At 48.0% G+C, this 13,809-nt stretch overlaps 1 protein-coding gene across 1 annotated transcript in view; it reads left to right on the forward strand.

The window, feature by feature from the left end:
* LOC123992536 (rho guanine nucleotide exchange factor 17) overlaps window positions 1-13,809 on the forward strand; it is a 125,734-nt gene that overhangs the window by 71,854 nt on the left and 40,071 nt on the right. Inside the window, exons 2-3 of the mRNA XM_046293740.1 lie at window positions 6,991-7,068; window positions 9,120-9,302. Coding sequence (XP_046149696.1) covers window positions 6,991-7,068; window positions 9,120-9,302 — 261 coding nt within the window. The remainder of the gene's footprint in view (window positions 1-6,990; window positions 7,069-9,119; window positions 9,303-13,809) is intronic.

Below are 13,809 nucleotides of genomic sequence, written 5' to 3' on the forward strand. Positions count from 1 at the left end.
ACACACACACACACACACACACACACACACACACACACACACACACACACACACACACACACACACACACACACACACACACACACACACACACACACACACACACACACACACACACAAATAATCTCACTAAGCTTTAGACTGCAGGGAGTTCCCTCACCCTCCTGTAATGTTCCTTATCTCTTTGCCATACTGGAAGAAACGGGGTCAAAGGTGACTGTCTGCGGTAGACCTTTCACAAACCCACAATGTATCTCACTGTTCTCAATATCAGAAACGTTTCGGTGTGTCATTCTACGTGCATCAGCCAGTGTGTTTGTGCGTGTGTGTGTGTGCACACTTTAAAGCCCGTGTGTTTGTGTGTGTGTGTGCACACTTTAAACCGCTTGTGTTTGTGTGTGACACATCCTTCAGCTGTGCTTCCATTTTCTGTTGTTAGCTCTGCAACGGCTATCAACAGCTGAGTTCAGCTGGACCTGGGGCTATCAACAGCTGAGTTCAGCTGGACCTGGGGCTATCAACAGCTGAGTTCAGCTGGACCTGGGGCTATCAACAGCTGAGTTCAGCTGGACCTGGGGCTATGAACAGCTGAGTTCAGCTGGACCTGGGGCTATCAACAGCTGAGTTCAGCTGGACCTGGGGCTATCAACAGCTGAGTTCAGCTGGACCTGGGGCTATCAACAGCTGAGTTCAGCTGGACCTGGGATCAACAGCTGAGTTCTATCAACAGCTGAGTTCTGAGTTCAGCTGAGTTCAGCTGGACCTGGGGCTATCAACAGCTGAGTTCAGCTGGACCTGCGCAAGAAAAGGAAGGTTGCTCAACAACAATGACAAAAATCACCAGAACGGCTTCCCAAGAAACACTTACAGAAACGTACAGAGGAGTTGGGGAACTCAACAATAAAGACAGAGATTCTTATTGCTCACTTTAATCCATTGTAGAGGATGTGGACAGGTGACGGACGTTTTTCCGTAAAGCTGACGTCTTCCTCAGAGTGACCTGACCTTTGCACATAGCTCCTATTTATAGGCTAGTGGCTCATTGAGACACAACAGTGTATCAACATTATAATATGTTTCAAGGTCAATGGTAAATTATAGCACCAAATAATGAGAGAAAGAGTGTGTCTCATTAACCAGTAGTCCATGTCAAAATATATATAGGTTATATTTGGGTTTCTGTGAATCTGGAGACACAGAGACCCAAAAAATCAAGGCAACAACATTATAGAAACGAGGACAGTGAAAAACCATCGTTTAGCCCCTTTGGATCCACAGTGTCTAAGGATTACTGTCAGAATGCCTCTCTTTGTTTTAGTCTACGTACGATGTCACTTCCTCTTGGTGAAACGTGGATGTGTTCTATGCCTACAAGGAGCAGGGAGGAAGGTGAGCCATGGTTGGCTCGTTTCGTTTGAGCAACAGATACAGTAGGCATGTATAGTAAATAAACTCGGCAAATAAAGAAACGTCCTCTCACTGTCAACTGCATTTATTTTCAGCAAACTTAACATGTGTAAATATTTGTATGAACATAAGATTCAACAACTGAGACACAAACTGAACAAGTTCCACAGACATGTGACTAACAGAAATGGAATAATGTGCCCCTGAACAAAGGGGGGGTCAAAATCCAAAAGTAACAGTCAGTACGCATATAAGGCCCTGCCCCGCCCCCCCTTTCGGGAAAGCTGACCACGACTCCATTTTGCTGATCCCTGCCTACAGGCAGAAATTAAAACAAGAGGCTCCCACGCTGAGGTCTGTCCAACGCTGGTCAGACCAAGCTGACTCTACACTCCAAGACTGCTTCCATCACGTGGACTGGGACATGTTTCGTATTGCGTCAGATGGGAATATTGACGAATACGCTGATTCGGTGTGCGAGTTCATTAGAACGTGCGTCGAAGATGTCGTTCCCATAGCAACGATAAAAACATTCCCTAACCAGAAACCGTGGATTGATGGCAGCATTCGCGTGAAACTGAAAGCGCGAACCACTGCTTTTAATCAGGGCAAGGTGTCTGGCAACATGACTGAATACAAACAGTGCAGCTATTCCCTCCGTAAGGCTATTAAACAAGCTAAGCGTCAGTACAGAGACAAAGTGGAATCTCAATTCAATGGCTCAGACACAAGAGGCATGTGGCAGGGTCTACAGTCAATCACGGACTACAAGATGAAATCCAGCCCAGTCACGGACCAGGATGTCTTGCTCCCAGGCAGACTAAATAACTTTTTTGCCCGCTTTGAGGACAATACAGTGCCACTGACACGGCCTGCAACGGAAACATGCGGTCTCTCCTTCACTGCAGCCGAGGTGAGTAAGACATTTAAACGTGTTAACCCTCGCAAGGCTGCAGGCCCAGACGGCATCCCCAGCCGCGCCCTCAGAGCATGCGCAGACCAGCTGGCCGGTGTGTTTACGGACATATTCAATCAATCCCTATACCAGTCTGCTGTTCCCACATGCTTCAAGAGGGCCACCATTGTTCCTGTTCCCAAGAAAGCTAAGGTAACTGAGCTAAACGACTACCGCCCGTAGCACTCACTTCCGTCATCATGAAGTGCTTTGAGAGACTAGTCAAGGACCATATCACCTCCATCCTACCTGACACCCTAGACCCACTCCAATTTGCTTACCGCCCAAATAGGTCCACAGACGATGCAATCTCAACCACACTGCACACTGCCCTAACCCACCTGGACAAGAGGAATACCTATGTGAGAATGCTGTTCATCGACTACAGCTCGGCATTCAACACCATAGTACCCTCCAAGCTCGTCATCAAGCTCGAGACCCTGGGTCTCGACCCCGCCCTGTGCAACTGGGTACTGGACTTCCTGACGGGCCGCCCCCAGGTGGTGAGGGTAGGCAACAACATCTCCTCCCCGCTGATCCTCAACACGGGGCCCCACAAGGGTGCGTTCTGAGCCCTCTCCTGTACTCCCTGTTCACCCACGACTGCGTGGCCACGCACGCATCCAACTCAATCATCAAGTTTGCGGACGACACAACAGTGGTAGGCTTGATTACCAACAACGACGAGACGGCCTACAGGGAGGAGGTGAGGGCCCTCGGAGTGTGGTGTCAGGAAAATAACCTCACACTCAACGTCAGCAAAACTAAGGAGATGATTGTGGACTTCAGGAAACAGCAGAGGGAACACCCCCCTATCCACATCGATGGAACAGTAGTGGAGAGGGTAGCTAGTTTTAAGTTCCTCGGCATACACATCACAGACAAACTGAATTGGTCCACTCACACTGACAGCGTCGTGAAGAAGGCGCAGCAGCGCCTATTCAACCTCAGGAGGCTGAAGAAATTCGGCTTGTCACCAAAAGCACTCACAAACTTCTACAGATGCACAATCGAGAGCATCCTGGCGGGCTGTATCACCGCCTGGTACGGCAACTGCTCCGCCCTCAACCGTAAGGCTCTCCAGAGGGTAGTGAGGACTGCACAACGCATCACCGGGGGCAAACTACCTGCCCTCCAGGACACCTACACCACCCGTTGTTACAGGAAGGCCATAAAGATCATCAAGGACATCAACCACCCGAACCACTGCCTGTTCACCCCGCTATCATCCAGAAGGCGAGGTCAGTACAGGTGCATCAAAGCTGGGACCGAGAGAAAAACAGCTTCTATCTCAAGGCCATCAGACTGTTAAACAGCCACCACTAACACTGAGTGGCTGCTGCCAACACACTGTCATTGACACTGACCCAACTCCAGCCATTTTAATAATGGGAATTGATGAGAAATGATGTAAATATATCACTAGCCACTTTAAACAATGCTACCTTATATAATGTTACTTACCCTACATTATTAATCTCATATGCATATGTATATACTGTACTCTACATCATCGACTGCATCCTTATGTAACACATGTATCACTAGCCACTTTAACTATGCCACTTTGTTTACTTTGTCTACACACTCATCTCATATGTATATACTGTACTCGATACCATCTACTGTATGCTGCTCTGTACCATCACTCATTCATATATCCTTATGTACATGTTCCTTATCCCCTTATACTGTGTATAAGACAGTAGTTTTGGAATTGTTAGTTAGATTACTTGTTGGTTATCACTGCATTGTCGGAACTAGAAGCACAAGCATTTCGCTACACTTGCATTAACATCTGCTAACCATGTGTATGTGACAAATAAATTTGATTTGATTTTGATTTATCTGGTGTGGCCACCAGCTGCATTAAGTGCTACAGTGCATCTCCTCCTCATAGACTGCACCAGACTTGACAGTTCTTGCTGTGAGATGTTACCCCACTCTTCCACCAAGGTACCTGCAAGTTCCCGGACATTTCTGGGGGGAATGGCCCTAGCCCTCACCTTCCGATCCAACAGGTCCCAGACGTACTCAATGGGATTGAGATCCGGGCTCTTTGCTGGCCATGGCAGAACACTGTCTTGCAGGAAATCACGCACAGAACAAGCAGTATGGCTGGTGGCATTGTCATGCTGGAGGGTCATGTCAGGATGAGATTGCAGGAAGTGTACCACATGAGGGATGAGGACGTCTTCCCTGTAACACACAACGTTAAGATTGCATGCAACATCAAGCTCAGTCCGATGATGCTGTGACACACCGCCCCAGACCATGACTGACCCAATCCACAATAAATTTGTGGAGTGGTTGAAAAACAAGTTTTAATTGCAGTTTTGCAGTTTCAACTGGACCTCCTCAAGTGGGCTGGGGGTTGACTTCCTGTTCAAACTATGTCAGCTTGACATGACGAAACTGCTTTCATTTTAGACTATATGAAGATGACATGAAAGCGTGCATGTGTATCCCACGTTAATGGACTTGACAGTCACCAGATGTCCACTCTCTTTCTCACTCTCTCTCTCCCCCTCTCAAATCAAATCTATTTATTTGGTCTGCATAAACAGTTTTGCAGATGTTATCGCAGGTGCAGCGAAATGCTTATGTTTCTAGCTCCCAACAACGCAGTAATATCTAGCAAAGCCATCTCCCGCTCTCTCTGTGTCTCTCTGTGTCTTTCTCTCTCTCTCTGTGTCTCTCTCTTTCCTTCTGTCTTTCTCTCTCTCTCTGTGTCTCTCTCTCTGTCTTTCTTTCTCTGTGTCTCTCTCTTTCCTTCTCTCTGTCTTCTCTCTCTGACTTGATGCTATGCAGTGACGGCACTGTCACCTTCCTCAGGCTAGGGACACATGAATGCTCCCCTACTGAGTCTTGTGGGAGATCTAGATGTAAATGTGGAATTGTGGGATGTTATTTTTGCAACGTTATTATTAGGACACGGAGCAGGAAAATATGAGCCTCCAGCTGTCTGGTATTTAGAGTAATGTTTACTAGTGTTGATGGAGTCTGGGTTGTCTGTTGCACTGGTTAACAATTGATTCATATTAGCCATTAGCCAACACCAATGGCGACAGCTTGTCTTCCTGGGGCCGACTTATATTAACACAACCTGGACCTGAACCCATAAAGAGAAAGCAAATGTGACATTGGCCAGTCGGCCAGGGACAACTCCCTATGGAAAGGACCCTTGAGAGGAACCAGGCTGGGTGGAGATTAGAAAGCATAGTTAAGTCATGTCTGTTCTAGTGTGTTCTGGAATAGATGACTTGGTCATGTTTTGTTCTGGGGAAGTATATAATGTGTTATTCTCATATCACGTGGAGGCCGTCTGAAGACCTATGGCTTTGATCCTGTGTTTGTCTGTGTTTTAGTGAACCCTGTGACAGAGCAGTGGTCTGTGGGTCAGACAGTTCTCCCCTGTGGGTTTAAGGGGCAGAGATGTTCCCTGCCTGCCTAAGAGGAAGCTCCAGTGATTAGCGACTAACGTTAGCGCCAGAATGGAACACTGAAGAACTCTAGAGAGCCAGCAGAAAACCTGGTAACTGTTGCAGCGGGGGGCGGGGCTAAGATGGAGGATGCTGCTGGTTGGCGTGGCAACAATGAATAGAGGGCGTGTGTGTGTGTGTGTGTGTGTGTGTGTGTGTGTGTGTGTGTGTGTGTGTGTGTGTGTGTGTGTGTGTGTGTGTGTGTGTGTGTGTGTGTGTGTGTGTGTGTGTGTGTGTGTGTGTGAGAGGCAGAGTTAGTCTCGTTAGCCACCTGGGGCAGACTGGGTTGGCCTGACTCATCCGGTCTTGCTCTTCTCCCTCTCGTTCTCGTTCGCTTTCCCTCTATCTAGCTCTCTCTCTCCTCACTCTCTCTCCTCCTCTCTCTCTCCTCACTCTGTCACTCTCTCCTCCTCTCTCTCTCCTCACTCTCTCTCCTCCTCTCTCTCTCCTCACTCTGTCACTCTCTCCTCTCTGTTTGTCGACTAGAGTTAATGTATTTCATTCAGTGATTTAATTCATTGATAGACTAACTTCTCTGAACCATATTTCCACTGTCTCTGTTAGTCTTGTTGCATCAGGGCCAGATGTCTCCTGGTGCGTTGCTTCACAATCTAGAGGTACACAGAGAAAGAGAGAGAAAATAGACAGAGGTTTTGAGGAAAGGAAGATGGAGAGAACAGATCGTTAGGAATCTGAGCCTAATATTCCCTGGGGGTGTGTGTGTGACGTCCCAGTGTGTAGGATGTGTAGAGCGTGACTGCTTGTAGTTTGCTGTGTTAGTCTTGATAAGGCACGAGTCTCTTCTCTTCATCTATTAGCCTTTGAGCCATAAGCCTTTGACAAGATTGTATCTTCTCTGTAGGACACACACACACACACACACACACACACACACACACACACACACACACACACACACACACACACACCCAGTGTACAGATTCCAACCTAACCATGTAAACAGGAAACCCTTATTTCGATGACAGTCGAGCCAAATGGTGTTTTTCCCAGTGTACAGATTCCAACCTAACCATGTAAACAGTGTGTGTGTTTGTGTGACAGTGTGTGTGTGTGTGTGTGTGTGTGTGTGTGTGTGTGTGTGTGTGTGTGTTATGCCATAGCACTCAGTGTTGTCTCCCCCTGCAGGATATGAGAAGACATGTCGTGATGACCCTCCTGGACACTGAGCAGTCTTATGTGGAGTCGCTCCGGACACTCATACAGGTAATACTATACACATACATACACACACACAGGAACCACCAGTGCTAACAGATGGTTGAAGTCTTAATGTCTTAAATGTTAAAGGACTCCTGCTAAAGCCCCTCTCCTCACCCCTCAGCCACATATCTCACCGCCTCATTCAGACAGGCAGTCTCCCCACCCAAACCCTCTCCCTCTCCCCACCCAGACCCAAACCTTCTCCCTCTCCCCACCCAAACCCTCTCCCCCCACCCAGACCCAAACCTCTCCCCACCCAGACCCAAACCCTCTCCCCACCCAGACCCAAACCCTCTCCCCACCCAGACCCAAACCCTCTCCACACCCAGACCCAAACCCTGTCCCTACCCAGACCCAAACCCTGTCCCTACCCAGACCCAAACCCTGTCCCTACCCAGACCCAAACCCTGTCCCTACCCAGACCCAAACCCTGTCCCTACCCAGACCCAAACCCTGTCCCTACCCAGACCCAAACCCTCTCCCCACCCAGACCCCCCCCTTGTCTATCGGATAGATCAGAGAGGGGAAAGAGAGGCTTGAGAGAGAATGGGAAGAGAAGCTTGAGAGAGAATGGGAAGAGAGGCTTGAGAGAGAATGGGAAGAGAGGCTTGAGAGAGAATGGGAAGAGAGGCTTGAGAGAGGGGAAAGAGAGGCTTGAGAGAGGGGAAAGAGAGGCTTGAGAGAGGGGAAAGAGAGGCTTGAGAGAGGGGAAAGAGAGGCTTGAGAGAGGGGAAAGAGAGGCTTGAGAAAGAGGTGAAAGAGACGCTTGAGAGAGGAGAAGAGGGGGAACAGAGGCTTGAGAGAGGAGAAGAGGGGGAAGAGAGGCTTGGGAGAGGAGAAGAGGGGGAAGAGAGGCTTGGGAGAGGAGAGAGAGGGGAAGGAGGGGTTAGAGAGGAGAGGGGGAAGAGAGACTTGGGAGAGAAGAGAGACTGCTTGAGAGAGGGAAGAGGCTTGTAAGAGGGGAAGAGAGGCTTGAGAGAGAGGGAGGGGGAAAAAGGCTTGGGAGAGTTGAGGGGAAAGAGAGGCTTGGGAGAGTTGAGAGAGGAAAGAGGGCTGAGGAGAGAGTTGGGAGAGTTGAGGGGAAAGAGAGGCTTGGGAGAGTTGAGTGGGAAGAGAGGCTTGCAAGAGAGGGGGAAAAGTCTTTGGAGAGTTGAGAGAGGGGGAAGAGAAGCTTGGGAGAGTTAAGAGAGGCTGAGGAGAGCGAGGAGGAAGAGAGGCTGGGGAGAGGGAAGAGGGGCGTGGGAGAGGAGAGAGAGGGGGGTAAAGAGGCTTATGAGAGGGTGGAAGAGGGGATGTGCTAAACTGCAGCCATAGTAAGCCCAGGTGCCATGTAGACAAAACAGAATAAGAAGCGTGTGTGAGACGCCATCGATTAGGCACCCTCTGAACAGACCCCAAACACACACTCACACTATATAAATAAACAATGCATCTCGCGCGCACACACACACACATCATACCAACTCAGGCTGTATACGCAGATCACACACAAATACACCATTCCAACTCATGTTCTACACACGCGACAGCACTGCAGTGTGTGTGCTTGTTTCACAGGGTCTGTGGCTAGCCTGGATGAGTTCACATTTCACGGGGCTGGTTTCAGGAACATGAGGTTTAATTTTCCCAAAATAGAAACATATTGTCTTTCTCGCTCTCCCTACCCCCTCTCTCTCTCTACCTCTCTCTAACTCTCCTTCTCTCTCTCTCTACCTCCCTCTCTCTCTCCCCCTCTACCTCTCTCTAACTCTCCCTCTCTCTCTCTCTACCTCCATCTCTATCTCTCCCCCTCTCTTGCTACCTCTCTCTTTCTCTCTCTCTCTCTCTACCTCTACCTCTCCTCTCTCTCTCTCTCTATCTCTCCCTCTCTCTCTACCTCTACCTCTCTCCCTCTCTATCTCTCCCCCTCTACCTCCCTTTCTCTCTCTCTCTCTCTCTTTCTCTCTCTCGCTACCTCTCTCTCTTGCTACCTCTCTCTCTCTCTACCTCTACCTCTCTCCCTCTCTATTTCTCCCCCTCTACCTCCCTTTCTCTCTCCCCCTCTCTATGTGTAGGGCTATATGCGGCCTCTGAAGCAGCCAGACAGTGGTTCCCTAGTTGATCCCTCATTGGTGGATGAGATGTTCTATCAGATCCCAGAGATCCTGGAGCACCATGAGCACTTCCTGGAACAGGTCACCGGCTGCATCAGCCAATGGCACGACAAACAGACCGTGGGTCAGCTGCTTATCCAATCGGTAAGTACCTCCCTCCATCCAATCACTGTACACCATGGACAATGGGAAAAACCACGGGTAAGTCGATGTGGTCCAGTACAGGTAAAACATAATCATTAAAACAAAATGTCAAGAAAACTACAATACACCATCATTTACCATGCCTGTATGTCAGCCACATGGAAAATCAGTGAATCAGTGAGTTGATGTGGAACCGTGTGGTATACACTACATATTGATGTGGAACCGTGTGGTATACGCTACATATTGATGTGGAACCGTGTGGTATACGCTACATATTGATGTGGAACCGTGTGGTATACGCTACATATTGATGTGGAACCGTGTGGTATGCTCTACATATTGATGTGGAACCGTGTGGTATACTCTACATATTGATGTGGAACCGTGTGGTATACGCTACATATTGATGTGGAACCGTGTGGTATACGCTACATATTGATGTGGAACCGTGTGGTATACGCTACATATTGATGTGGAACCGTGTGGTATACTCTACATATTGATGTGGAACCGTGTGGTATACTCTACATATTGATGTGGAACCGTGTGGTATACTCTACATATTGATGTGGAACCGTGTGGTATACGCTACATATTGATGTGGAACCGTGTGGTATACTCTACATATTGATGTGGAACCGTGTGATATACTATACATATTGATGTGGAACCGTGTGGTATACTCTACATATTGATGTGGAACCGTGTGGTATACTCTACATATTGATGTGGAACCGTGTGGTATACGGATGTGGAACCGTGGGTATACATATTGATGTGGAACCGTGTGGTATGCTCTACATATTGATGTGGAACCGTGTGGTATACGCTACATATTGATGTGGAACCGTGTGGTATACTCTACATATTGATGTGGAACCGTGTGGTATACGCTTACATATTGATGTGGAACCGTGTGGTATACGCTACATATTGATGTGGAACCGTGTGGTATGCTCTACATATTGATGTGGAACCGTGTGGTATGCTCTACATATTGATGTGGAACCGTGTGGAATGCTCTACATATTGATGTGGAACCGTGTGGTATACTCTACATATTGATGTGGAACCGTGTGGTATACTCTACATATTGATGTGGAACCGTGTGGTATACGCTACATATTGATGACGACAACACTTACATTTTGCGGAAGGCGGAGGTGACTGTCCCATTCCCGAGACACACCAGACATCAGGAGACACCTCAGTACAGGCTACCAGTGTAGGACTGATGACAATCACAGAATGTCATTACATAAATGTTCTACCTTTTTGGTCATGTAGTGTTCCTCCGAGAGAGACACATACAGTGCCTTGCGAAAGTATTCGGCCCCCTTGAACTTTGCGACCTTTTGCCACATTTCAGGCTTCAAACATAAAGATATAAAACTGTGGGACACAATCATGAAGTGGAACGACATTTATTGGATATTTCAAACTTTTTTAACAAATCAAAAAACTGAAAAATTGGGCGTGCAAAATTATTCAGCCCCTTTACTTTCAGTGCAGCAAACTCTCTCCAGAAGTTCAGTGAGGATCTCTGAATGATCCAATGTTGACCTAAATGACTAATGATGATAAATACAATCCACCTGTGTGTAATCAAGTCTCCGTATAAATGCACCTGCACTGTGATAGTCTCAGAGGTCTGTTAAAAGCGCAGAGAGCATCATGAAGAACAAGGAACACACCAGGCAGGTCCGAGATACTGTTGTGAAGAAGTTTAAAGCCGGATTTGGATACAAAAATATTTCCCAAATTTTAAACATCCCAAGGAGCACTGTGCAAGCGATAATATTGAAATGGAAGGAGTATCAGACCACTGCAAATCTACCAAGACCTGGCCATCCCTCTAAACTTTCAGCTCATACAAGGAGAAGACTGATCAGAGATGCAGCCAAGAGGCCCATGATCAATCTGGATGAACTGCAGAGATCTACAGCTGAGGTGGGAGACTCTGTCCATAGGACAACAATCAGTCGTATATTGCACAAATCTGGCCAAGTGGCAAGAAGAAAGCCATTGCTTAAAGATATCCATAAAAAGTGTCGTTTAAAGTTTGCCACAAGCCACCTGGGAGACACACCAAACATGTGGAAGAAGGTGCTCTGGTCAGATGAAACCAAAATTGAAATTTTTGGCAACAATGCAAAACATTATGTTTGGCGTAAAAGCAACATAGCACATCACCCTGAACACACCATCCCCACTGTCAAACATGGTGGTGGCAGCATCATGGTTTGGGCCTGCTTTTCTTCAGCAGGGACAGGGAAGATGGTTAAAATTGATAGGAAGATGGATGGAGCCAAATACAGGACCATTCTGGAAGAAAACCTGATGGAGTCTGCAAAAGACCTGAGACTGGGACGGAGATTTGTCTTCCAACAAGACAATGATCCAAAACATAAAGCAAAATCTACAATGCAATGGTTCAAAAATAAACATATCCAGGTGTTAGAATGGCCAAGTCAAAGTCCAGACCTGAATCCAATTGAGAATCTGTGGAAAGAACTGAAAACTGCTGTTCACAAATGCTCTCCATCCAACCTCACTGAGCTCAAGCTGTTTTGCAAGGAGGAATGGGAAAAAATTTCAGTCTCTCGATGTGCAAAACTGATAGAGACATACCCCAAGCGACTTACAGCTGTAATCGCAGCAAAAGGTGGCGCTACAAAGTATTAACTTAAGGGGGCTGAATAATTTGCACGCCCAATTTTTCAGTTTTTGATTTGTTAAAAAAGTTTGAAATATCCAATAAATGTCGTTCCACTTCATGATTGTGTCCCACTTGTTGTTGATTCTTCACAAAAAATACAGTTTTATATCTTTATGTTTGAAGCCTGAAATGTGGCAAAAGTTTGCAAAGTTCAAGGGGGCCGAATACATTCGCAAGGCACTGTACATACGTATACACACACAAACACTTCACCCCTAAATAATAAGGTACATTGACTTCCCCCTGGCCCTACCTCCTGTACGTTCACAGTCCTTGCTAACCCCCCGTCTCCTCTCCTGGTCCGTGTTAATCCCCCGTCCCCTCTCCTGGTCCGTGTTAACCCCCCGTCTCCTCTCCTGGTCCGTGTTAACCCCCCGTCTCCTCTCCTGGTCCATGTTAACCCCCGTCTCCTCTCCTGGTCCGTGTTAACCCCCGTCTCCTCTCCTGGTCTGTGTTAACCCCCGTCTCCTCTAGTGGTCCGTGTTAACCCCCCGTCTCCTCTCCAGGTCCGTGTTAACCCCCGTCTCCTCTCCAGGTCCGTGTTAACCCCCAGTCTCCTCTCCTGGTCCGTGTTAACCCCCGTCTCCTCTCCTGGTCCGTGTTAACCCCCAGTCTCCTCTCTGGTCCGTGTTAATCCCCCGCCTCCTCTCCTGGTCCGTGTTAACCCCCGTCTCCTCTAGTGGTCCGTGTTAACCCCCGTCTCCTCTAGTGGTCCGTGTTAACCCCCGTCTCCTCTAGTGGTCCGTGTTGACCCCCGTCTCCTCTAGTGGTCCGTGTTAACCCCCGTCTCCTCTAGTGGTCCGTGTTAACCCCCGTCTCCTCTCCTGGTCCGTGTTAACCCCCATCTCATCTAGTGGTCCGTGTTAACCCCCGTCTCCTCTCCTGGTCCGTGTTAATCCCCGTCTCCTCTAGTGGTCCGTGTTAACCCCCGTCTCCTCTCCTGGTCCGTGTTAATCCCCGTCTCCTCTCCTGGTCCGTGTTAACCCCCGTCTCCTCTAGTGGTCCGTGTTAACCCCCCGTCTCCTCTCCTGGTCCGTGTTAATCCCCCGTCTCCTCTCCAGGTCCGTGTTACCCCTCTGCTGGTAGCCCTCTGGTTCACCACAACACATCTCCCAGGCTAAACACACAAACACCTCCCCACACACACACACACACACACACACACCTCCACGGCCAAAGAACATAGGCCTCAGTCGTTCCCTCTGGGGGCAGAGAGACTTATCCTAACCGGTGTAGCTTCGCTAGCCTATGCTAGTGGAATGCAGTTTGAATTTGTAGCATTGTTAGCCCATGCAAGTGGAATGCAGTTTGAATTTGTAGCATTGTTAGCCAATGCTAGTGGAATGCAGTTAGAATATGTGGCAGTGTTAGCACATGCTAGTGGAATGCAGTTTGAATTTGTAGCATTGTTAGCCCATGCTAGTGGAATGCAGTTTGAATTTGAATTGTTAGCAGTTAGAATATGTGGCAGTGTTAGCCCTATGGAATGCTTTGAATTTGAGGAATGCTAGTGGAATGCAGTTAGAATATGTGGCAGTGTTAGCCCATTCTAGAGGAATGTAGCGAGTACTAATCCCTTGACCTGCCTGAACTTCCTTTGAGCTAGACATTTCTGCTACAGCATGGTCAACTCTCGGTGTGTGTGTTTGTCTGTGTGTGTGTCTTGACATGTCAGTTGACACACAGATGTCATGTCCCTCAACCTCCACTCACCGCTTTCCGCTCACCCCTTTCTCTCACCCTTCTCTCTCACCCCCTAACTCTTCTCTCTTGCCTCCTCAGCCC

This window comes from Oncorhynchus gorbuscha, linkage group LG13, assembly GCF_021184085.1.
Source record: "Oncorhynchus gorbuscha isolate QuinsamMale2020 ecotype Even-year linkage group LG13, OgorEven_v1.0, whole genome shotgun sequence".
Taxonomy (NCBI): domain Eukaryota; kingdom Metazoa; phylum Chordata; class Actinopteri; order Salmoniformes; family Salmonidae; genus Oncorhynchus; species Oncorhynchus gorbuscha.